Source organism: Xenopus laevis, chromosome 1S (assembly GCF_017654675.1).
Source record: "Xenopus laevis strain J_2021 chromosome 1S, Xenopus_laevis_v10.1, whole genome shotgun sequence".
Classification (NCBI taxonomy): Eukaryota; Metazoa; Chordata; class Amphibia; order Anura; family Pipidae; genus Xenopus; species Xenopus laevis.
The window spans coordinates 101,304,984-101,332,187 of record NC_054372.1 but is presented as its reverse complement, the minus strand read 5'-3'; the positions used below and the strand labels follow the sequence as shown (position 1 = coordinate 101,332,187).

Sequence of the window (27,204 nt, the reverse complement as noted above, 5' to 3'; positions counted from 1 at the left end):
GGCTCTTACATTCCGTTTTTTGGCGTTCAGCCGCAGGGGAGCGCAGGAATAGACGCAAGTCATTATTTGAAATGGGGCTGTACTCACTCAGGCGCCGAACGCAGGTTCAGACGCAACATGCTGCGTTTTTCCTGCGTTCGGCGCCTACACGCGCCTGAGTGAGTACAGCCCCATTTCAAATAATGACTTGCGTCTATTCCTGCGCTCCCCTGCGGCTGAACGCCAAAAAACGGAACGCAGGTCAGAACGCTCATGTGTAAGAGCCCTTAGAGTTGGTGAGTTTAGTCGTGGTTTCAGCAACCTCTAAAATCCGACATTTAGGAGGTTACTTATTAAAGTACAAATCATAAAAACGCAAACGTTTTTTTTACTATAAAATCTGAATTTAGTGGAAAAAAAAAAATCAAATTTTTCGAGATTTAATTCACCCCGAGGATGCAAAAAGTCAGAATCCAAAAATATGCCATCTTCAACCTGTAGAAGTCAATGGCAGAGGTCCTATTTGCAATTTTACTATATTATGGTCTGCGCTGGGTTTTGTACGATAATCCGAACATTTCGGGCTTTTCCGACTTTTTTACTAAAAAAATCTGTCTTTTTGGCCATCAAATCCGAAAAATTCTGATTTTTCATGTGACACTCCGAAAAAGTTGAGTTTTTTCCCGATCCAATTTTTTTTGTGTTTTTTTTTAATGCTAAATAAGGGTAAACTGTGGATTCTAGTTTGGTCTGACTTTTTGATTTTGATAAATAACCCCCTTAATAAATAAGCCTCCACATGTCCATGAGCAATTGGTCACACAGTGGTGAATACAGAGGAAGAAGAATAAGCGTACAAAATGGTTTGAGAGAAAGTTTTTCATGGAAATCATATGTAGTCCACCTGTGGGTGTGCTATAGCAATGTTAAAGTGTGCCCTGCTTCCAATGTGCCTTTGCAAGCCATTAGGTTAGGGCAACTCCCCATAACTCCAAGCAAAATAATATATTACCTTGAGCTGTTCACTCAGGTAAATTCCTATTGTACCACTGAACCAAAGATTCAATCTGTGTATATTGACCAACCAGCAGATGCAGTAAATAACTTTTGACCAACCAGCAGATGCTGTAAATAACTAAAGCAAAAGGAGTTTCTAGCAGCTTTGAAATAATTAACTACATGTGGAACTTTCAGGCCTGCTTATAAAAGTAATGAAGTGTAATTATGTTAATTATAAATGTATTATTTCAAATAAAATTCCAGATTTTGCTTTTCAGTAGGGAAAGCTCTGTTGCATTCCTTTGATTTGGAAGAATGTTATAATGTTAATTAACTTTGGGTTGTATCCATAATCTGTCTGCTGAGAACAAGTTTGATTGGTCCAGATGGATCAGTTGGGGCCAGGACCGTTTTAAGCCCTTGGTGGGCCCTGGTCAAAGAGCCAAATCATGGGCCCCACGAGCCTGCCAGTGGACTGTTGTGCTTCCTATGCCTTCTAGAACAGGGGGCCCCAACCTTTATAACCCGTGATCCACATTCAAATGTAAGAATAGTTGTGAAAAACACAAGCAATAATATAGTCCCTGGGGGTGCCAAATAAGGGCTATGACTGGCTATTGCTAGCCTCAATATGGACTGATGCTCTGTTTAGCAGTATACCTGTTTTTATACATCAAAAACTTGCCTTCAAACCAGAAATTCAAAAATAAACACCTGCTTTAAGGCCACTGGGTGCAACATCCAAGGGGTTGGGGGGACAACATGGTGCTCAAGAGCCACTGGTTGGGGTTCACTGTTCTAGAACCAATGCTTTTAGTTTACAGGGGAACACACAATCCAAAATCATAGGGCTTGGGTAGTAAAGTGATGTAGAATAGGCTAAAAAAAGTACTGGGTAAAGTGGAAGAGTAGAGAGAGGCTTTATTTCAGCAAAAGCAGCGATCCATGGAGAGTGAAGTGTGCAGGGCTGTTTGGAGTCTGTTTGTTCTGACTAGACTTGGTCTATTGGCTGTGCACACATAATCCTCTTCAGCACACTTGGTCAAATAAACTGAGAAGCAATTTCACTGGCACCGATTGCCAAACAGAAAACTGGGTAACTGAATTCTTGATGTAAATGTATTGTTTGGTATTATTTACCTCTTTGGAGATATAAAAGCTACATTTTTTTTGTAGCAAAATATGCAAACAGCCCCAGGTAGTTAAATTTGACCACTCAACTGTGATCACAAGAGAGAACCGAGACATAAAGAAACAACCTGGCTGTATTCATTAAAGGTATACGGACACCAGAAATTAAACTTTTTTTTATACATCTATCACAATATTGTCTGAGCATGCTATTTATCATTTTGCCATAAAATTATTGTCCCGATGCTTTTTTATTACCTATCTGATCCTCCATATTCCTCTATGAGGGACTGCCATATTTGTGCAACAGGAGTCCGTTAGCATTAGAAACTTTAACTGATAGACTGAAATGGGACAGTGAGGTTGGCAAAACAGTCAGGTTTAGGAATTTCAACTAACAATTACTTACAAAAGCAGATTTATCAGTGAAAAACAATCAACATGACCTATAGGTAACTAAATGTACAATATTATAAGAGTAGTTTTTTTGTGTCAGTATCACTATCTGGCAAAATCTACAAGGCTGTTTATGTGAACAAAGTTAAGGCGAAAACATGTATTTGCTGTAGTTTACTTCATATATAAATGGTTAGTAAAATATGGGGAGTAGATAGGGTCAAAAGAGGGGCAGGTGGAAACGCAGAGTTGGAAGTAGGGACAGGGGCTATAATAGGTAAGTACTCATTTGATATCTTTGAAACTCTTGTTGCTATGTAGTGGCACAGGCAACGTAGTCCCAAGTTATTCATGTAGATTGTTTGAAGGTTTTGCCACATCTGACCAATCAGCATGAAGGTAAACTGGACAACCCACAGGTCAAATTGCAACAAAATCTAAATCTTCTAAGGACAACATAATTAATATAATCATATTGGTTTTTGATATAACTTAATTCACTGTTGTAGCTCATATACCCAGACAACACCCACTTGTCAATAGATTCCCAGAAATTCTCCTGCTGTACACATTTACTTAAAGCACGATTTGTTACATGCTTACTCTACATTTCTGTTATATGCTGCCACCTACTGTTGCGTCAGTATATAACAGCAATGTATTTCTTTTTTTTTTTGCTACCAATTAATGTAAAACGAAGGAATGCTTCTTACGCATATATCGTATTGTTTCACTTTAGCTATGCATTGGTACTATTTATTACTACTATTTATTAACAATAAGCTACATTTTTGTCATGAAACACAAGCACACACAGGGCACTTGATTGGGTAATATATTTTTTTAATTTACTTGTCCAAAATCCAAGTGAATTCACAGTAAGGATCCCATATAACATTTTTGCAAAAAGATGTCCGATCTATATGGGAAAAAACATTTCACCACCCAGAGGGCTTCCCTGGCAGGTGGGGCTCAATCTTATCTAGTGTGACACACAGAACAACCAGCCAAACAATATTATGGGCACTGTTGTAAAATGCATTGGGAGGCCTGTTGCAAATAACCTCCCCTCCCAGTCTCCACATATTTCTACAGATGGATAAATGGATAGGAAGTAGAAAAGCATTCACATTACCTGCAAAGCTGTTTAATGTTTAGACATGATAGATACATTGCTGATCATAATAAAGGTATGGGACCTATTATCCAGAATGCCCGGGACCTGGATAATGGATCTTTCCTTAATTTGGATCTTTATACCTAAAGTTTGCTAGAAATTCATGGAAACATTTAATAAACCCAATAGTCTGGTTTTGCTTCCAACAAGGATGAATTCTATCTAAGTACAGATCAAATACAGGATACTATTTTATTACTACAGACAAAAAGGAAATAATTCAGAGCTTTCTGGATAACAAGTTTCTGGATAAAGGATCCCATACATGTACTGGTTAACTGGCAGACAATGCAAGTCTAAACCAAACGACATTGAACCACATCTCATTTTGAGCTTACAAAAACCTGAATTCTTGCATGGATATTCAACCCGTGGGAAGAGCAAGTGAATGAAATATAATTTGGACAAATCTGGTTAAGGGACAGAATAGGGATAGACAATTGGAACAGAATGAAGATAATTCTGCAAAAAAACTGTTTTTGGCCCTTAATTTCATTGATTTTAAAACAATAAGACCTATTGTTTGAAGGACAATTGTTAACTGCTTACAGCAATTGGATGTAGACCCTGTAATGACAAACCCATACCCAATATACACAGTTAATCTGATAGGGATTCGGCTGAATCCGAATCCTGCCTACAAAGGCTGAATCCTGGATTCGGTGCATCCCTAGAATACCAAAAATATGTAAACATTGGTCCCCATCTTTCTTTATAATAATGGTCAAGGCACACACATCCATGAACAAGTGCCTTTTAAAGTTGATATGGAGTGTTATTTAGCTGCTCTAACTTGGACTTATTTACATAAATTTGACCTGGCTGGCTCTAATTTGGCAAATCCTAGACTTCAATACAACCAGAGAAAATCCATTATCATTCAATACTACTTAATTGAAAAAAAAAATTATACCCTTAAATTATGGGGAGCTCTGGAAACAAAATATTATTGTTTACGTGAGAAACATTTCTCAATATGTATATTTTATTCTGCACCATGAAAAGAATATATATATTAAATACAGGGGTAGTACTGGACAGATATGAAGTTTCAAGAATACATGTATAAAAATAAATAACAAACAAAAACCAGGGCTATGGAAACAATGGACCGTTTTTTTCCTTCAAGTGAATTGTGTAGCACAGTACATAATAAATGTAAAAGATGGCCTGCTAATATTAAACCGTAAAAATACTTTGGGTCTATGGGTAGTTAATCTTTTTATCATCAAAGATAAAGGAGAGCTTTAATTAAATTTTTAATCTGAGCCAATATGGTTCATGATCGATATGAATTTGGTCAAGGATGCCAGCCATAAACTGAAGAACATGCAGTGCTGGGAAAGCAAAAGCAGACAAGAAAAAGATTTCATGCTGTATTCACATTGTGCATGTGCTTTCAAACCCCATAGCAAATCGATAACGTTGTCCATTTTAAATTGTAAAAAAAACCTGGCTGGATTTATCAAATAAATGTCCATCCTTTTTTATTACCACTAATGTTTTCTTCCAAACTATAGTATTTTGTTTTTGGAAATGAATTTCCTACCAAAAAAACACACACTTCCCCAAGAAGCCGAGGACAGCTTTGAGTTGTGAATGTAAGAAAAAAAATAATATCTGACAACCCTACGATGCACATTTTTTGTACTTGGAATGCATATAGCTTCCAAACATTGAATCTTTAGTCCACTAGGTTATTCAGAGCAGAGTTCTGAGTAAGTTCCAAGAAAACAGATGAGTTTGTGGTCACTGAAACAATAGGTAATCTTTGTCCTTGTGTTTCTACAACCTCTCTCATAAATGTGGAACAGGACAAGGAGTTACCTCTGTGAGCACAATTAAGTCTTTGCTGCTAAAATAAACTGCAGCTCTTGCAGTAAACATGGTTAAGCAAATAATTCCATCACAACAATAACCTGTAAACATCAAAAAGTGAAATGGAACGTTTGCTGTGAAACGTTTGTTGTGACGTGGCTGTTAATAAAAAAATGACGGTCATTCACATGCCACCAATTTCCATCCTTGGTGATGAAGCTCAATTTGCGATTGAGTAAATTTTCATCAAAGACATTTACCATCATCACAGTGGCAGCCCAGAAAGGAAGAGAAAATAACAGTCTTATGTGAGGTTGTACAGTAGCAGAGTGGAGGCTTCTACAACTAGTGATTGATGCAGTGTGCCAGCTACTGTTTATAAAGCATGTGCAACAACAGCCAGTGAAGTGTGTGCCACTCAACACACAGCCCAAAAAAAACTTGAAATGGCCTGTAGCAAACACAAGGTGCACTGTCCAGTTATGGACTGGGAATGCTGGAGGAATTCAGAATTCCACTTTGCAGGCACGAAAGGTTTCACCCTGCATAGACACACCGCTGGTGCTGCCCAAAACAGTTACTCCCAATGACTGCTGGAGAGCATGAGTATCATTATACCATTCATGGACTACTGCAGACTCATATGTTGGTATCAAGGTCACCTATGAACGAAGCACAAACAGCAATGTCAGGAAAATGGGGAAAAATACATTGATACAAAAAACAATATTGCAGACTAATGGTTGTTCATACATGATGGATATTGTACTGCCTATGAAAAGACTACCAGACAGTTTTCATCTGACTTATACAGAGCCATTACCTTATCTATAAAAAAAAAAATATATAAATAAAATCACATCCCCAATGAGTGAAGTAGATGCATGCAGCAGACTAAATTAGCTTCCATGCAATTTCTGCGAAATTAAATGTTGAGGTAACCCAGTACCTCTCCTAAATATATATATATATATATATATATATATATATATATATATATATATATATATATATATATATATATATATATATATATATATATATATATATATATATATATATATATATATATATATATATATATATATATGTTGGCCCGGGACTACTCGTAAGAAAAGTGTTTGGTGCCTGGGTGCTATCAGCAAAGTGAGTAAGATATCCTGGAAAAAGGCGAGCACTCACAGGTCTGTAAAATTTATAGTTATTTATAAATATAGTGACATTTCAACTAATCCTATAGCCTTTCTCAAAGTGATATATATATATATATATCTCTACATACATCATTAGTGATATGAATTTACAGAGCTTGCACGGCAGGGGCTTGAGCATTTACTCCTCTCTCCCTCCTCCATCATGCAGGAAGTTCTGTCGCATATGGCTACTGCCAGGGCCGCCATCAGGGGGGGACAGGGGGGACAAGCGTACCGGGCCCGGGCATGAAGGGGGGCCCGGCAGCGCTGCATTTTTTTGAAGATCCGGGCCCCCCTTACGAGCGCCCGAGCCGTACGTCTTGCCTCTTCAGTGCCGAATGCGGAAGTGCCGAAAAGCCGAAGCCGATGCGACGAAAAGACCCGAAGTCACGGAAACAGCCGAAGCCGAAGTCCTGAAGCAGCGCAAAGACCCGAAGTCACGAAAACAGCCGAAGCCGAAGTCCCGAAGTCACGAAGCGCCGAAAAGACCCGAAGTCACGAAAACAGCCGAAGCCGAAGTCCTGAAGCAGCGCAAAGACCCGAAGTCACGAAAACAGCCGAAGCCGAAGTCCTGAAGCGGTGAAAAGACCCGAAGTCACGAAAGGAGGCGAAGTTGAAGTACTGAAGCCATGAGTTCAATTCTACTGAACACCAGTTTGTGTTTTGTTTTTTTTTTAATCCCCTGGCCACCAATGTATTATTTTAATATTCTATAGGCCCCTGCCACCAATCTTTTTTTTAAAACTTTTGTTTTTGGGGCCCCAAATTGTTTTTTAACTCGTAAGGGGCCCCTTGCCACCATTGTTTTTTTTTGGGTTTTTTTTTTTTAAAAAAAATTAATTTTCTTTTTGGTGGCCCCAAATTTTTTTAACTTGTAAGGGGGCCCCTGCCACCAGTTTTTTTTTTTTTCAAAAAAAAATTATTTTTTTTTTAAATTTTTTTTGGGGCCCCAATTTGTTTTTAACTTGTAAGGGGGCCCCTGCCACCATTTTTTTTTTTCTCCAAATTTTTTTTTTGGGGCCCCAATTTGTTTTTAACTTATAAGGGGGCCCCTGCCGCCAATGTTTTTTTTTTTTTTTCAAAAAAAAATTAATTTTTTTTCAAATTTTTTTTTGGGGCCCCAATTTGTTTTTAACTTAGAAGGGGGCCCCTGCCACCAATGTTTGTTTATTTTTTAGTTTTTTTACATTTTTTTTGTTGGGGCCCCAAGTTTTTTTTAACAGGGGGCCCCCTGCCACCAATGTTTTTTTTTTTTTTCAAAAAAAAATTAATTTTTTTTCAAATTTTTTTTGGGGCCCCAATTTGTTTTTAACTTAGAAGGGGGCCCCTGCCACCAATGTTTGTTTATTTTTTAGTTTTTTTACATTTTTTTTTTTGGGGCCCCAATTTTTTTTTTATAAGGGGGCCCTGACCATCAATAGCTTTTTACAACTTGTGTGGGGGGGGGTTACTTTTTTAGCGCTGATGTCTGTGTGGTCTTTTAACTGCGATGTGGGCGGGATATGGGGCGGAGCTTGGTCGTCAGTGTGGGAGGGGGCCCAGGGGGCCCCAAAAATTTTGTTGTACGGGGCCCCGTGATTTCTAATGGCGGCCCTGGCTACTGCTATCCTAAACAAACAGTGAGAGCTTCTAGAGTGCTTTAACAAGGTATGGTAAAGCATTCTACAGAATAAATATAGCATTCTAGCTTGCACTATTGTGGCTAATCTATTGGAAATAAACTGTCTTTCTTTCTCCTTTAACACAAACATATTAGTTTAACTGCATGAGGATTATGTGTTGTTATTCCATGTACTTGTACAGTTGGAGTATAAGCACACTTAATACACACAAACATTTCCTACTTTACAGTGTGTTAATTTTGTCACAAAGCATATCCAGAATGTCCCAAAGCAAAACGCTTAAAGGGCTTTAAAATGTAATACAGTTTCAGAAGCTGTCTGCACCCTTTCTTTAGTGTTACTCCCTCTGGTATGAAAATATCTATAAAATGCCATTAAATCATCCAATTGGGCTTAACAAATGTAACCAGAGCATTATAAGCATAGGGATTTACATGTATACCTGTGAATGTACTGGGGGTAATGTGGTAAATACTGGTCAAAGATTGTTCCATCACAACCCAAGTTCTTAAATTGTAAAAGATAATGCATTTTTCAAAGTCTGTAGTAATTCTGAAGGTTGTCATGATGACAACCTAATATACATAGAAAGGAATGGTGGTTTTTCTTCTTCCATGTAGAAGTGAAGCTGAGATTGCATCATATCTTTACAGTAACCAGTGATGTCGCTTCCAGTTCTCACTTGGGCTAGATGACAATGGCATTTTTAAGATATTTCCATACTTAAGAGGGTAATGTTTGAGAAAGCACACGGGCAATATCTGACGTTCTGAATATCTGAAGAAGTTTTGTTCTGATATTCCAAAATATACAGACCTTTATTTCTTGAGACCAGTGACTTATACCGGTTAGCAGTGAATCGAGGATTCTGCGGGTAACCTCTTCCTTGCCTGGATCATCTCCACTGATAACATAGCAAGAGGAGCGAACCTGCTTAAAAAAGTCCTCCTGCACGGTGTGGGCTCCGGGACCTCCAGGCAGATATGCAAGGTCAACATACACTGGAGGAGATGGTGGAGAGGAGCCAGAGTGATGTGGTAAGCCATGAGCTAAAAAAATAATATAATAATAAAATAATAATATTTTTAAAAAGTCTTAGATTCTGTACTAAAACACAAAAAAGGCTGAAGAAGACAGATCTAGTGTGTGTGTTCAAAGTGGAGGCTATTTTCATAGACCAACTTTTATAAAATGAATGAAAGAAATAAACACATCTGTATACAGAAAGACAGCACACAGAAGGGTTCTGGAGTAGAAAAGTAGCAGCAGAAGCTAAGGTCCGAGCATGAGCAAAGCAGAACCCCAAAATTGAGAAAGAGGAAAAGTGCAAGTTAGCAGTATATTTAAAGGAAAGAATTTACAACAAATTTAAAACACAATCATATAATAAATGTATTTTCGCATTTAAATAATATTTGCAATTTATTTTTACAGTATGGGATCTAGCATCCAGAATGCTTGGGACCTGGGGATTTCCAGATAAGGGGTCTTTCCGTAATTTGGATCTCCATACCTTAGGTCTGCTAAAAGATAATTTAAACAATTAAACCCAGTATGATTATTTTGCTTCCTATAAAGATTAATTATATCTTAGCTGGGATCAAGTACATGGTACTGTTTTATTATTACAGGAATACAAAAAAAATTAGAAAAAAATAATTACTTGATTAAAAAGGAGTCTATGGGAGATGACTTTCCCATATTTCAGAGCTTTCTGGATAACCGTAATCCCATACCCGTTTTAACAAAAAATAATAATTTTAAGACATTTACTCATAGATATTTAGATCCCCTATATTATTTAAATAGCAAAATAAGATACGTTAATGAAAGTGTTTTAAAAGGCGAATAATCCCTTTAACTATATGGTTCATTTATATTACCTACCTGCTGAAAATGTGCGACTTGCTACAGGTGTAGGTTTTAAAGCATTAGCAGAACTTCTGCTCAGAGAGGATTTTGATCGAGTCCCAGAGTGTGGTGCCCTGTCTGATGTTTCACTCTTGCCCACAGCTCCCTTACTTGTTCCAGTAGTTCGAGGCTTGCCAGGTGTCCCTCTCACTTTACTACTATCATTTTTAAGGTTAGTGGATGAGGGCCGTGTTTGAGGCTTTTTTTCCTTGGGGTTTACAGGGATAGTTTCTGGGTCAACCATGCATGTGCCTGGGTGAGGTGGAACAGGGTAGGGGTCATGCAGAGGTGTTGGGATGGGGTCCAGACTTTTTGGCGTGTTCTCTGCATCTGACTCTCCATCCAGAGCTATAGAAGGGCATTCATCTGGTCCTGAGTCAGAGATGGTTGGCAAAGACTCACTGACTGAAGTTGGTGGTGTCTCAGACCCATTTTGGGTGTCTTTAGTCAAGCATGTAGGTTTGGCAAGTTCCTGCGAAGGATCACTGTCACTGTCACGTGGGCTGAGTGCAGCTTCTGATTTAGGGTGTTCAAACTCACACGGAGATACCAAGCATAAGTCAACATCATGGGGGGATGCAGACCTTTCAGACTGCCCATCGAATTCAGCAGAGTGTGTAGGATGTACAGGAAGTGTCAACCCTCCTCTATTTGGAGCAGGAGCAACAGGCGAGACATTTCTAGGAGATTCCCTAACTGGGGGTAGGGTCTGTTCAAAAGATGAGATGGACAAAGATTCATCTACTTCAGTAGAGTGTGGTGAGCCCACCTCAGCAGGCAAAGAGGTAGTTGTTATAGTTGGAGATACATCAGGAACATCGTCTCGAAAGGGGCTCAAGGATAAGCAACTGGTCTGCCTACCCTGAGAGGAGTTTGAATTCTCTTGTGAAGATTTGGGGGGTACCTTCCAGGATGACATGTTTAAACCTTTGCTTTCTCCAGATGGCATGGAGTGATCTTCATTGTGATCAACAATTGCTGGGGAGTGATTGCCTGAGCTTGCTGGAGATGCCATCTCCAGTGTTCTCTCTTCAGAGCTACCATAGGCATCCTCCAACCCATCTGCTCCATGCTGTGCAACTTTGCCCTTTTCTTGTATTTCTAAGCCTGTGGGTGTCAAGTCAAAATTGACACTCTGTTCATTTTTAGGAGTTTTTGCAAGAGGGGATATTGTGGCTAAACTTTTAAAAGGACTTGTCTCCAAATAGCGAAATCCATTGGGGCTCTCTGGCTCTACTGAGCATAGTCCATTCACAACACACACAGCTTCAGGATCATTGTTTTTGAGATTTCCATTTAATTTGGGGTCACAAACTCCGTTCTCATAATTCTTTTCTATCTCTTGATTCCTATCCAAGGTACTACAAGGGTTGATATCTTCAGCATAAACCAGTAATGGTTTTGCAGATTCTGCTCCAGTCTCTTTCTTCTGAGGTTTAACTTTGCCCTTTTCTGTAATCTTAGCATTGGTGCTATTTTCCTTCTTGGTTACTATAGTTTCCTTTCTTAAGGAGCCAGCTCTGGACATGGGTCTTTTGAAGTCTGCAGGTGTGATTGCAGGTTTCTTAAGATCTTTGCCACTTGCCCTGACTGTCTTCCCATCATCACTTCTGCTCTCTTTCTTGGCATCATCCTTCTTTGGAGTTTCAAACTTTCCCACATTCAGTGAGTGTCTTACGCCTTTCCTGGCTTCCAGTTTTGTGGGCTCCTTTTTACTGTCAGCTATGGTCTCCTCTTTCTTAACCGGAGGCTTCTTTTCCTCTTTTGGTTGATCTTTCTTAATGGTTACCTTATCTTTGCTCGCCTTGAACTTTGAATCAGGCTTTGATTTCTCAGTTATACCTTCTGCTTTACTCTTGGCTTCCTTTGTTTTATCGCCTGCATCTTTAATGGAGTCTGTGAGAGTCTTACTTTTTTCCTTCACTTCTAGTTTGGTCTCCTTTCTCTCATGTTTCACCTTAAGTTCGGCACTATGCCTACCAGATCCAGATCTCAAGCTCTCCTTACTCTCTGTTCGTTTGGGTTTGGTGCTATTTCGCTCTGAAAGGTTATATTCAGCAACTATCTCCAGATCTTTACGAGTTATCACTGGTGCTTTTAAAAATTCCAAGTGCTTTAATTTCTCAAGCCCCTCCAGAATTTTGCCCTGTGGAGTACATCCTGGGAACAGAACACGTACAATCTTCTCAGAGAAAGAGACTGGATGCCAAACTAGAAGGACACAGGCAGATGCTAGACAAGTGAGGGGTAAATCTGTGCCCGACAGTGACTCAGATCCAGTCCACTGCTTGGTCAGAATTTCCAGTTCTTTGCTGCCTTTGACAGGATTCAGTATATACATTTCCAGCCGTCCCACTCCCATCTTTTGGAATAGGATTGTCGGTTCCACCAATGGCACATTAACTCGGTGTAGTGGCTCTGGCTGAATTCCCAGTTTTTCCAAACAACAAAGAGCGAGTATGGCTTCTTCTTTACACCTTACTACACTGGGATCATCCTCCTGGTTGATTAACTTCTCTGCAGTGTTGAAAAACACAACACCTAGCTCTGGAGAAACCAAGTTCTTCAACCACTCCTCATTAGCTTGTGGACCTTGAGAAGGATCCTCTTCAACCTCAGCTATCTTTCTCAGTAACAAACTGTTGACCCCAGGCAGACTGTCTGTGCCCATATGAGTTAGAAGGATAGAGTCTATTCTGTCCAAATGGCGTACCAGTTTCCAAAAAGGAGATAAAGTGTCTGAACCCCCATTAATAAGCATATTGAACCCATTTACAGCAAAAAAGGCAGAGTCTCCTCTGCCTCCAGGGAATACATAGCAGCATGGTTTAAAAAGTTTCAGAAAGCCCACAGTAGAGGGAGGCTCAAGCAGCTCAAATGGAGAGGAAGGTTCCAAGGACTCTGAAAGGTATTCTGCCAGCTCTTGCAAACCCTCTGTCTCTGGCAACAGCTGTGCTGGGTTAAATCTCATCTCTATGAAATCCTGAAGGCTCCCTTTATCGAGCTGAGACACATCCCAGTTTTGGGGGCAGGTTACAGTTAGGTTGGCATGTGTAGAGGGGTCAGACAGGCTCAGAATCTCTCCAATCTAAGAAGAGATAGCAGGAGTTGAAATTTCAGGGCATCACATGGTGACTGTAGGATTGCAATGGTGACAAGACAAGGAGACTTACCTCCTTGTCAGCAAATATCTGGATAAAGTCTTTCACTGAGAAGTTTTCACCACCTTGGAGGAGTAACTCCCAATTTCCTTCCAGGAATGGGCCAATGAAAATCAGTAACTTGTGTTGAGACTCACAGCAAATCAATTTATGAATCTAAGGAAACAAATATAGATTGAAGTTGTGCGTATTCAGAAACATTCTAAATAAATTTCATTAAAACAGTTATTGTAGCGTTACAAGCCAACACCACTGCCAATAATTCCAATAATATTTAACAAATAACAAGCATAATTGTTTTTCTTGTGTACTTTATTAAGAAAAACAGATGCCTGCATTGGAATAGTTGAATCTAAGCAAGTTCTGGGTTATGTATTATACCTATTTGGAAATACAGTACACACTGTATACTTCATCAATCAAATAAACCCACAGTTAAGAAGGAACATTAACCCTTTCACCCATTGTCAAAACCATGCTTTAAGTACACCCATGACTAGCAGGATTACTATGCTGTTACGTTCCATATATTATACATTTTAACAGTAATCAAAACAGCCAAACCTACACAATACACTGGAGGGAAACCAATGAATGACCTGTCAAAGGTAGTTCGCAAATAGCTTTCTCTGAATACTAATTAGGGCAGACACACAGGGTCAGATTCGGGCAGATTAGTCGTCCGACGACAAATCTCCTCTTCATTGGGGCGACTAATCTCCCCGAACTGACCGCGTGTCTCTGCCCTAAGACTGGGCCAGGACTTTCTTGCAGAGTGTATAGGTGGATCTAAAAGAGCTGGAAAGGACCACTACGGCGGTCATGGGGGAGCAAAAACACAAATGTCACCATATAAAACTAGCAGACACTCCAGGCTGAATATCACTTGCTTGACAGTGGTGGAACGCTAAATATGCTAAAGTATGCCTCACAAGGCAACCTAAGGAAAAACGAAGTGCCATATATGTTTTCCAAACCAACGATTTACATTATAGCCAGTGGAAAAGGAGACTAGTTTGCCCGCGATAGCAAACATTTATTACAGGTGACTAATCTCTTTTGCCAGTTCCCTAAAAACTAAATGGTTTTCTTGTGATGCTCTTATTTCTTACACTTACACTCTTTCTTTCAAAGCAAATATAGACAAAAGCCTCCCTGGGAACAATGGTAGTTGTTAAACTTTGAAATAAGTGCTCTGATCAGTATATACTGAATCCTTGCCATAATGCAAGAGAGAAAAGCACAAAAAAGTGACAATTTTCACAATTAAAGTCCTTTAGTCAACATTTTCAGTTCAAATGAACGTTTTCAGTTCAAATGTACCCAAGCAGTATCTCCTCAAAGTCTGTAATCTCTCAGGAGTAGGTTTGGGTTTTGAAATGTAAAAGGTGTTTGACAGAAGGCCAAGGAAAGAAAAGAAAAAATACCTCTTCACACAGAGACTTCTTAGAAGGGTTAATCAGAACATTTGTCTCTAAAACATCCCCTGCATGATGAAGACTTCTCTGCCCTAAAAAGATAAAAGTTTATAAGTATGAAATACATGCACCCAATGAAAAATAGTGGAAAAAAATAGTATTCATACACAGGGACAGCTGGGATATTATTTATGGGATTGCTTCCACTGATGCTAGATGACCATGCCTGGCTTGCAGGCAGCATTCAGATTAATTGTGAATCTGTCTAGGACAGAGTTATGTGCAGGTCAGAAAATAAGTTAGTCAAGTTCTTCCATGCCCATCTCAGATGACAAATTCTGTACTATCCTCACTTTGTAGTAACAGTTTGCAAAAAGGCATTTTTGTTTAAGCAGAATAATGTAGGAAGCAAAGAATTTAAGAATTCCATTGTACAATGTAGCACTGTTTTCAATGGAATCAGGAACCCAATTCCCAATTATTCACAACTGCCATTACTCATTCAGCCAGCTGTTGTTCTGGCACCCACCAAACCCAAACTCATTCATCAGGCTGCCAGACAGTGAAAAGCAATTCTTCAATCCAGAAAATCATTTCCACTGTGCCACAATCCAAAATCTGCGACTTTTACACCGCATCAGCAAATGCTTGGTATTGCTTATGGTGCTGATGTCCAGTTGCTTACCCACGGAATACTATCTTGTTAAAGTGTGTGGTTGTTGCTTTCACAGACTGTTTGGGACTACATTTTCAACAAAGGACACTATACGCGTTTTGTTAACCCCTTTGTGACTGATCTGTCCTCCTAACACATCTCCACCAATCCTATTGGCAAAGACAGTACTAATAGTGCAGAAAACGGAAAAAAAAAAACTTGTCGGAGAGGTGGAATATGTAGATACCTTGCTGAAAACCACTGATTAGTCCAGCCAATGACCATTTTTCTACTGCCAACATTGTTGCTGGATATTAACTAGGTGTGTGCTTATTTGAAAACTTTTTGCTACAATGGGTGTGGTTAACATAGCCTATTCTACAAATTAAATGTGTGGCTAGATACTTTTGCCCATAAAATATATTTGCACCAATTAAGCAAAATATTCACACTAAAAATTAGGGGATCAGCTCAATGAAAAGGATTTCCTAGATGTTTATCTCCTCTCAAAGTGAAGATCATTCAAACAGATGTAAGCCAGCAAAAACATTGTGACTATTGCAAGATAAAAATACTTTTTTTACCTGTCTGTTTTGCATTTGCCAAGACACTTCCTGTCTGATATATAGAAATGCAACTAAGTGTGATATGCAGTTTGACTAATATTAGCCATGCAGCATGAATGCATGCATTCTAAAAGGATAATTTGATCTTGCTGTATATACCCAATTCTCCTCTAAGGACACATACAATAGCAACTAATGGATGTTTTTCTGTAAAGGAACACTCAGACCAAATTTTCAGCTTTGTGCAAATATGATCAGACTTTGGGTGTCTCACAGAGCAGGACAATGTTAGAATCCTCCCATCTGACATCTGTGTAAAAATGCTAACTGCATAAGGCTTTGATGATAATTAGGGAAGCACCGAATCCACTACTTTGGATTCGGCCGAACCCCCGAATCCTTCGCAAAAGATTCGGCCGAATACCGAACCCGAATTTACATATTAGGGATGGGAAGGGGAAAATTTTTTTTACTTCCTTGTTTTGTGACAAAAAGTCACGCAATTTTCCTCCCCACCCCTAATTTGCATATGCAAACTAGATTTCGGATTCAGTTCGGCCAGGCAGAAGGATTCGGCCGAATCCTGCTGAAAAAGGCCGAATCCCGAACCGAATCCTGGATTTGGTGCATCCCTAATGATAATGTTTAAACTCCTGGCATGAGGCTTCTGAGAGTTTAGCTAGGAATTTTTGGAATCAGCCAAATGCAAAGAAAGAAGCAAAAAAGTAAAGCTGAACAAAACCACCAAATGGGTTTCTATTGCTTTGTGATAACATTTGACATTGTTTACTGTGTAAATGTGGCATTTTGACATCTGCACTGTTGCATATTCTATTGCTCTTTTAATTAATTTTCATCTATACTTTCCAAAATCTCACCTGCAAGGTTACATTTCTAATCACATTTCTAATTTCTAATTTCTAATCTACTAGTAATTACTATAAGAGAAGGGGAAGTGGAATACAGCCATGGGTGTACTTTTTTTTATTAAGATACTGGAGACACAGTTGCAGGGGCGAATGCAATGCTGATTGTGAACTTAAATACCAATAAATGACATATACTCATACCTTTCACATCTGAGGAGAAACTGGCAGAGTGACGGGATACAAACAACTTTAGTTGCTCATCTAGATTACAGAAGGATGGATCGATATCCCATGAACAGAAGCCTTGTGAAGGAAATAAATAAAAATATCGCTATTAAAATATAACTTCAGAAATCGACCTCACAAATAAATAACTTGATAACATTCCAGGAAAAGAATTCCAGTAACCCTTACAGTAAACCTTCTGCCATCCAAAGTTGTTAATGTAGATATCTGCAATATTTTTATTAACACAAAGCACATATCTGGAACTTGGGCTTTTTTAATGAGCTACTACAAACTTACATTTTACTGCAGAATTGGTCCTTAATTAGGGGCACAAATCTCTTTGTACAAGCATCATCATTGAAATGAATTGTCCCTGTTGCTGCTGTTAAACTTTAAGGTATTTCTGACTGACCACACCAACATGGCATTGTAGATACTCACACCTGTGAGTCCTACTTAGAAATAGATGATATTTCTTTATTTGGACTTCAAGTTCAGATCACAGGATTACCCCATGTCAAGCAGCTGGTCAGTGTAAAAATTCAAGGAAATGCAATTGTTGTATGATCTGTATATGAAACCTGCTTCTCACACCAACCTTCGTGTGTAGCCAGACACAGTAGTTGGGGGAAGAAAGGCAAAGAGAGCAGAGTTTGGGCAATACAGAGATGATGTATGCTGTGTAGAGGAGAATTGGCATGGATAATGCCAAACAGGGATTGAGTTAAAATATAGACAAAGAGAAAGGGAAGAAAGATGCTACGTATGTGAAAAGAAACAAGTAATGCTAGGCATTACGTCACAGTAGAGATCAGGTAGAGAGAGATGCTAGTAAAGGATCACCAATTTTTTAAAGCATGGATAATAAGGAAAAGTAAAAAAGTATGCAGACATTGCAACAGACTTCCCTAAACGTGCTGTCTACGTAAGAGCTAATGGTTTTAAAAATTAGTGGTGAGCACAATTTTTCCTTGTTTGTTATAGTTATACAGGAGCAGTGACCAGCTCCCAGCTATAATCAGATTATCCCACTGGTGTCTAATAAAAGGGCAGCCAAGTTTTACTCTGAAAGCAGCAAGTAAGTTGCATGTAAAACTTAGTCCCTTTGTAAAATGTATAATGAAGCAATAGAATTCTTAATGAATCAGATGAAAATTGAGTGTAGGACTGGCCAGATATGGGATGACTTTGACGTAGTTGGTCAACTTAAATATATGTATGTATATAAATATATTAGGGATGCACCGAATCCAGGATTCGGTTCGGGATTTGGCCAGGATTCGGCCTTTTTCAGCAGGATTCGGCCGAATCCTTCTGCCCAGCCGAACCGAATCCGAACCCTAATTTGCATATGCAAATTAGGGGCGGGGAGGGAAATCGTGTGACTTTTTGTCAGAAAACAAGGAAGTAAAAAACGTTTTCCCCTTCCCACCCCTAATTTGCATATGCAAATTAGGGTTCGGATTCGGTTCGGTATTCGGCCGAATCTTTAGCTAAGGATTCGGGGGTTCGGCCGAATCCAAAAAAGTGGATTCGGTGCATCCCTAAAATATATGTATTTGTCTATATGTATTTTGTGGTCACAGCCTCATTGCACCCCCACCTAATGGTTTTAAAAATTAGTGGTGAGCACAACTTTCCCTTGTTAGTGACCAGCTCCATGTTGTAGCCCCCGCCCTTCCAACTATAGTCAGGTAATCCCAGGGTAAGGCATTTTTCAGTAGCAGTATGCACAAAACATCTGTCTTAATATATTGATAATGGGTTGAGTGCAGAGGACCTCTTGTATTTGTCTATATGCAAGAGCTGTACCTGCTAAGCATCTCAACTACCAGGAGCCCCCTACACTGGTCTAAGCAACCAGCTAAGTTGAAAGGAGCTGCACAAGGATTGCAAGCAACTTCCTTCAATGGACACAGCAGCTGTGCAGCTGAGAAATGATACAACAATCTTACTCACTGAACCCTTAAGTGCTGTCAAAAGCTCCATCAGTATTGGTCTCTCGTTGCATCTAAACTATTCAATGAGAGAAAGAATTACTTATATGACATAAAATTGGCTAAACTGCACTAAGTAAACCTTTAATACAAGTGAATGTAAAATTGATGAGAGTGCTATTGTAAGCACTTTGCATTCAATTTTTATTTTCTTTTTATTCCAAGATATTAAGGGAAACATGTACTGTTAACACGAATGAATTTTGTTACAACAGCTCCACCTGCTGGTCATTTTCTGACCACGAAGCAGTCAAGGTAGTATTCAGAAGAAAGAAAGAGGCTGCTCTGATATTCTTCTGCTTAGAAATTATATTTTTTTCCTAACAAAAATAACATCAGAGTAGCCTCTTTCTTTTTCCTGACAACTTCTTTGACTATTTGGTGGTCCGAATGGTGAGAAAATGGCCAGCAGGTGGTGCTGTTGTATTAAAATTCATTCACATGTATCCTTTAATATCTTGGAATAAAAATAAATAAATAATGAATGTAAATTCTTAAGTGCTTAGAATGGCACTCATCAAATTTACATTCACTTATTTTAAAATTTAACTTATCCTTTAAAAGGAATCTAGTATATTACGTCTTCATTGTTCTCATACTTGCAGTTCAATACAACTCCCAACACTTGTTGAAGTTTAAGACTATTTAAGGAACAGTTCAGTGTGAAAATAAAAACTGTGTAAATAGGTAGGCTGTGCAAAATAAAAAATGTTTCTAATATAGTTAGTTAGGCAATAATGTAATGTATAAAGGCTGGAGTGACTGGATGTCTAACATAATAGCCAGAACACTACTTCCTGCTTTTCAGCTCAATAACTCTGAGCTAGTCATCGACTTGAAGGGGGGCCACATGGTATATATCTGTTCAGCGAGTTTGCAATTGATCCTCAGCATTCAGCTCAGATTCAAACACAACAGATATGACCCATGTGGCCTCCCCTCAAGTCACTGATTGGTTACTGCCTGGTAACAAGGGTAACCAGTCAGTGTAAACCAAGAGAGCTGAAAAGTAGGAAGTAGTGTTTTGGCTATTATGTTAGACATCCAGTCACTCCAGCCTTAATACGTTACATTTTTGCCTAACTAACTATATTAGAAACATTTTTTTATTTTGCACAGCCTATTTACCCAGTTTTTATTTTTACACTGAACAATTCCTTTAATGGGTAACTTCAGGACACAACAAGAGCATAAGGAGTGGGAGTTCAAACTGATGAGGAATTTCAACACTCTAGAATGTGGCCTCAACAGGGACAGCAGTTTTATGTCCAGATATTTTATGTTCAGATATTTTGATAGATCTGTCAGCTAAAAAAACATAAGCACAATTTATATCTCAAGAGACACTTTCCTAAGGTTGACTTCACCTCTCAAAAAGGTGCTACTTGCACAAGTATTTTCATACTTGGCAGAGTGAATCTTAACTGTTTATCATGGGAGGCTTATAAATATCTGGGCCTTAATATTAACTAGTCTAACACTACAGCTCTGCACACACAGTGCAGGTTTGAAATGCACTCACTGAAAAATCGAATAAAGTCAGCTTCACTGTATAGGCACAGCATTTGGTTGATCAGCTTATCTTTGTCAGAGTGATGACCTTGGCATAATATACCAGCCGCCAATCTTTGCAGTCATGATCTCTCCCTCTCTCCTATAAAAGTGCATACTAAATAATTCTTAGTAGCAACATTCCTATTGTTTACAAAGGTATTATGCAGACAGCCCTAATGTACCATGGTCAAAATACAAAAAATAAGCATAAAGCGAGTGGCAGACGAGGGTGATTAGCTGCCTAGCGACAAATATCCTCTTCTGCTGGCGACTAATCTCCCTGTACTGCCTTCCCGATGGTTAACTTCAAGGCAACTTCCAAAATCCGAAGTGATCCTGCCAACGATTTGTATTTTAACCAATGGGATAGCAGATTAGCCGACCGTAGAAGAGGAGATTTGTCGTTGGGCGACTAACCTACCTGTCTGCCACCACCCTTACCAGAAGCTAGGAGTGAGCAGGGGCTTGCCCACATAATTGGTTTGAAGATATTGAAGATATTGGAGGCATTGCCATTCAAATGGGATATAATGAAGCACCCTAAAAAGACTGCTGACTGTTTGTATTCTAATAGTCTTTGCAAGGGAACTTTTGTTTTTAATCATAGGGGCAAATTTATCAATGGTGGAATTAAAAATTCAAATTTGAAATTTTAGATTTTTTTTTTATGGTCAAAACTGTCGAATTCGACTAGGGAGTTATTTGAGTTTTTAATTTGATTTTCGAGGTTTATCATACTCTGGCCCTTTAAGAACTCAAATGACTATTTGCCAGCTAAAACCTGCAAAATTGCTGTTTAATTCAATGGGAGAGGTCCAGGGATTCATTTTGAGTTGTTTGCAGCATTCCGGACATTCATGCTGCTCTTGCCTTTTGGGCTTTTTCCAGCTGTTCCACATTTGATGTCATTGCACTTGGCGAGAAATTTGTACATTTAAAAGGTTAGCGGACAATTGTGAACTGCCAAACGTAGGTCTATTTTCATAGTTCCTGTGTGCAGTTATTTAAGTCTGATTTTGTCCTTGACATTGCCTGTTAATCCTGACTACGCTTGTGGTTACTCAATTGGTACCGCTCAGCCTGTTTGGCTTTGACCTCGGCCTGTGACTTGGCTATGCCACTGGTCCTCACGAGGAAACTTCAGACAACTTCGGAAAAGGAAATGCTCCAAGTGCCATCCCACCGGCATCCAAGTAGCAGAGGGCTCCTCCAGAAGCGAAAGGCAGCTTTTATAGGCAGAAGTGTGAGCCGTGACCGGGACTTTTGCGTTAGTCCTGAGCTTTTGGATACCCTTTCTTACAAGATTTTTCAAATAACCATTTTAGACAAGTGGATATTGATAGTTAATTAAAACAACTATTAAAAGTGCTATAATGATGCTGGTTTTATGCAGGAGTGCCACACTGCCAGGCCAGTGGGACCCTGAAACACAATATTTATACAAGAGCATCTAGCTAGTTTAACTTTTGTTAATGTTATACAAGTGCCAGAAAATATCCATAATGATTGGGACCTGACGTTTTCCAGATCGGTACGGTGATCCAAATTACAAATAGATTTCTTAAGTTTGCTAAAAACCATTTAAACATTAAATAAACCCATTAGGTTTTGTTTTGCCACCAATTACAGATATATGCAATTTAGTTAACACAAAGTACAATTTACTGTTTTATTATTAGAGGGAAAAAAGAAAATTTTAAAAACTGGAATTATTTACTTAGAGCAGGTTTAAGTGTAGTAGGTAAATAAACAGTACAATGTAAGGAGATTTGGGAAGGGTTTTTTTAATTGTGTAATTGTAATTATGTCATTCAACCCTGCTAATAGCCATGTATGACTTTAAATTAACCAATCAGAAAACATGCCTGACATGCTTTTTTGCCAAAATGCAGGAAAAGTATTTGAGAATAAGATCAGCACAAGCTTGTTTCTTCCTGGATTGTGTTGTGACTATATTCTCATTTTTCATGCCAACAAATAAGTTATTTCTCTAGCTACATTTCCCTGATTTATCTGTGCTATTGGCTGTTTTGGGTTTGACTCTATGCTGTCTTCATCAGCCTTTTACAGCACAGGGAGGAAAATGCCTTGTCGCTTCCCTATGTATTTTTTCCCGTACTAAGGTATTATAAATATGCAAAATGAAAAGCAACTCTAAAACATAACCGTAATGTAATTTTGCTTAACAATAAAGATGGGTTAGAAACGCTAAAATTATTACTTAAAGAATCAGACACCCCCAACACTCTTTCAAAGCATTTTGCTGCATTTGCACTTTAATGCTTTGTTACAAAATTCATGAGGATGCCTGTTTGAGGACTGCTGATTTGACATTAGCTCTCATTACATGTCTCACATTCTGGTAGGAAGATATATATTGGTGCTTCAGGAATTAACCCAAGACAGTATTCCTGTTTTCGGAGTTATAAAAAGTCTCAAGTAGTGATTGAAACGTTGGTTTTTAAATAAGTTTTGTAATCATACTACATGTATCACGTAATGCATTTTGTCCTTGGGATTATATTTTGAACTGTGCAACTACATCGACTTGAAAGACGCATTCTTTAAAAAAAAGACAAGACAAGGCATAATTTTAAGCAAATGTGTTTTTAGGTGTATACTGTCCCTTTAAGGTTGACTCCTAGCAGGTGTGTTAAAGGCTGCTACCTTTTATAGAGTTGATCCTGCAAATCACTGTGGACAAAGGTGCTGCTTATGTAGAATAAAGGAGAATATCTGATCTCACAGTGCGTGGAGGAGAGAAGACAGTGTTTAAAGGAGGGCTCTAACCTGTGTTTGAGGAGAGACATAGCACATCCATACACGTGAGAAGCAGAGAAGTTGCTCGACAAGTGGCTGTAGCTGTGTGAAACTGTGGATTAGTTCTACTGAAGTCAGAAAAGGAGTACCTATGTATTCAACATGAGATGTAGACTATGTAGGTACTGTTAAAAGATAGGGGGTTGTCAGTAGTTTTTAGTGCTCTTACAAGGGAGTTTCAAGCTGTGTTCCACTGGCCCGGATCTCGCTTGAATGACAAAAGTTTTTGCGGAAGCCTATTTTAATATGTTGTATGTCCTTTATCGCTAGAGGAAAGAGTCTATTATTATTATGTATTTGCACCAACATATTCCACAGTGTTTAACAATAAATGGGTATAAATTTTTAAAATACAGATTTACATACAGCCAAAAACTCAATTCAAAAAGTAAAGAAGGCCCTGACAAAAAAGGTCTTACACTGTAAAAGTTAAAAATACAGCAACAGAATACTAGCCGTACAAAAAAATTAGTGAAAAAAAAAACGAGTCATTTAAAACTAGCCACAATAAAACATCATACTGTATGTCACACAATGACTTAAAGCAGGGGTCCCCAACCTTTTCTACCCGTGAGCAACATTCCTATGTAAAAGGAGCTGGGGAGCCACACAAGCATAACAAATGTCCCTGGAGGTACCAAATAAGTGCTGTGGTTGACATTTAGTAGCTTCCATGAAGACTGGCAGTCTACAGGGGTCTCTGTTTGGCAGTACACCTAGTTTTTAAGCAACCAAAACTTGACTCAAAGCCTGAAATTCAAAAATAAGCACTTGCTTTGAGGCCATGGGGAGCAACATTCAAGGGGTTGGAGAGCAACATGTTGCTCACGAGCTACTGGTTGGGGACCACTGACTTAAAGGGATTCTGTCATTATTTTTATGGTGTCGTTTTTATTTCTAAATTGCACTGTTTACACTGCAAACAATTCACTCTACCATGTAAAAATTGGTGTGTAGGCAGCCATCTCAGTTAATTGTGACTGGTCATGTGCTTTCAGAAGGAGCCAGTGCTGCACTATGGAACTGCTTTCTGACAGGCTATTGTTTCTCCTACTCAATATAACTGAAGAAGTCACAGTGGTGCATGGATTTTTACTATTGGGTCCTGTTCTGGTTACCTTGCTATTGTTCTGGTAATGGGCTGTGGGGAGGGGAGGGAGTGGGTATCACTCCAACTTGCAGTGCAGCAGTAAAGAGTGACTAGAGTTTATCAGAGTACAAGTAACATGACTGGGGGCACCTGAGAAACTGACAATATGTGTAGCCCCATGTCAGATTTCAAAATTAAATATAAAAAAAAACAAAAAAACCTTTTAACTTTTGAAAAACAGATTTCACTGCAGAAGTCTGCTGGAACAGCACTATTAACTGATGCATGTTGATGTTTTCCCATGACAGCATCCCTTTAAACTGCATAGTAATATTTAGGATGTATACAAGGGGCAAAGTTCCAACACAAAAGACAACATTAAAATACTAAAATATGTCTCGTTGAGTGGTTTGCCCTGGCAAAACAACAACTAGTCGGAAACAAAATGTATTTTTTACATATTTAGGTAGCCAAAATGTCTCCATACTTTAGGAATTAAAATAATCTAGGCATGGAGCCACATGTGGGTGGGTAACAGACATATGTTATGTCAAAAAAACTGCCTACGAATAGACATGAGAAGTCAGAGCTGTGAATGCACAAGATAACAATGAAGTAATCCGGAAACATATGTCAAGCATTTGTATATTTCCTGCTTGCGGCTTTTATCTTTCCAAGCTCCCAACACAAGTGAACACTTTTCAAAGTGTTAACTACAAACCCATACACTGTGTTTATAGATCAACGCTTGTTGCTCTGACAGGAATATCAACACATAGTAACTCACACAGCAATAAGAGGGAAGGAATAACTCAACAGTTTAAACACATTTAAACTCAATATTTAATCAAATGTCATTGCAGGTGCTCCAGGGCTGATTCCTGCAATTATTTCTTTATATATAGGCCTTATTGTTTGCACTTGGCATTAAATTGCATGCATATATTAGGCATGCAAACACTACACTGCATGCTGTACCTATTATGCAAAAGCTTCCATGTCCAGATGTTAAAGCATAAAGGGTAAGCGTACCTACAAAAGCTTATGCTAATGTAAACATACACATTTAGGGTAGGCGTTTGGGGAGATTGGTCGCGCAAAGATGAAGCGATTAGTCGCCATGCGACTAAATCTCCCTGAAACGCTCAATGTGACCTTACCCTTACAGATACCTTGCACCATATGGTTATTAAAATGTAATCAAAGGGAACGCAAACCCCCCCCCCCCAAAAAAAACTTTTTGGAGTAATGAAAGAAAATGTCATTCTAAGCAACTTTCCAATGTATACTACAAAGTTCAATAAATGTAAAGCTATGCGTGTCATTTCCAGGTAAAAGAAATAATGTTTTATCCTTTTGCTGTTCTCGGGGTCTGACTCTAAGGGCTAGTCCACACGGGGAGATAGCGACGCGTTTGCGGCGACAAAGCGCCGCGACAGTCGCCGCGACCGGCGCAGGCGACAGTTTTGTATGGGCGCCTATGTAAAAACGCCTGTGCTAACCACACGAGGCGATGCGCTTTTCAACAGTCGCCTGAAAAAGCCTGGCGAGGCATTTTCAGGCGACTGTTGAAAAGCGCATCGCCTCGTGTGGTTAGCACAGGCGTTTTTACATAGGCGCCCATACAAAACTGTCGCCTGCGCCGGTCGCGGCGACTGTCGCGGCGCTTTGTCGCCGCGACCGCAAACGCGTCGCTATCTCCCCGTGTGGAATAGCCCTTATAAGCAATGCGGCAGCAGTTCTCCTTCTCTAATAATCAACTGGCATGGGCTACATTGTGTGAAGAGAGGGAAACAGAAGTGCAGACTATAAACTGACAGTAATAACAATTACACATGAAAAAAAAGTATTTTAAAGGAACATATGTAATAAATTTGCATGGGAAAATCAACATTTGTTTCATTATCCAAAGATTCCATACTACTACTCCACTCACGAGTCCAGTGCCCATGAGACACCCAGACAGCTACCCACATGCACCAATAGAAAAGCGTATTGCCGTATACAGTCAGCTATATGCCACAAATATGCCTCCCAGCAATTAACATGCACAGCCAGCCAAACATATAGATGACGTGAATGAGCATCATCCCCTAGCAGTACGTGAAAAGCCAATGGCCAGCACATCACCCAGCAGACAGTGATGCAGGGAGGGACCCATTCTCCATACGCCTTATATCTATTCCGCCCTCTGGCACGTACCTCTCTTTAGCTCACTCACCGCCCTGCGCACAAGACCAGGCCCCCGGCGGATCTCCCCGTACAATATCAGAACGGAGCACCGCAGATGACCGGGACCCGCCTGAGTCGCCGCCATTTTGCAAGTGACATCACTCCGCAAAGCAGCACGCGAATGAAGTCAGCGCCGGCCAGTCAGGAACTGGTGGGAAGCTGATGAGACACGCCCACTTAGAGTAAGGGGAGACTAGAGGGGTTGAGCAGCAGTGTTTCCACATATTTTCAATTCATGTTGCTAGTAAAGCATGTGTTCAGTTATATAAAGCAAGCAGCGTTCTGTTACAATCTAGCTAGGGTTTGTCTTTCTGTCTTTCTTAATGGAGTTGTTTTTTTACCTGAGTTAACTCTTAGTATAATGTAGGGATATTCTGAGACAGTTTGC

The 27,204-nt window shown here is 39.3% G+C and overlaps 1 protein-coding gene across 1 annotated transcript; it reads right to left on the bottom strand.

Annotated features, from left to right (window-relative positions):
- Nucleotides 1-3,336: 3,336 nt before the first annotated feature.
- On the bottom strand, nucleotides 3,337-26,944 carry LOC108703717 (microtubule-associated protein 1S). Its single transcript, XM_018239910.2, has 7 exons — nucleotides 26,787-26,944; nucleotides 17,097-17,198; nucleotides 14,815-14,897; nucleotides 13,400-13,543; nucleotides 10,203-13,314; nucleotides 9,132-9,364; nucleotides 3,337-6,162 (listed from the first exon to the last, which is right to left on the bottom strand). Exons 1-7 carry the CDS (start codon nucleotides 26,899-26,901, stop codon nucleotides 6,007-6,009), a joined length of 3,945 nt encoding a protein of 1,314 aa, XP_018095399.1. The 5' UTR covers nucleotides 26,902-26,944; the 3' UTR covers nucleotides 3,337-6,006.
- Nucleotides 26,945-27,204: the final 260 nt, after the last annotated feature.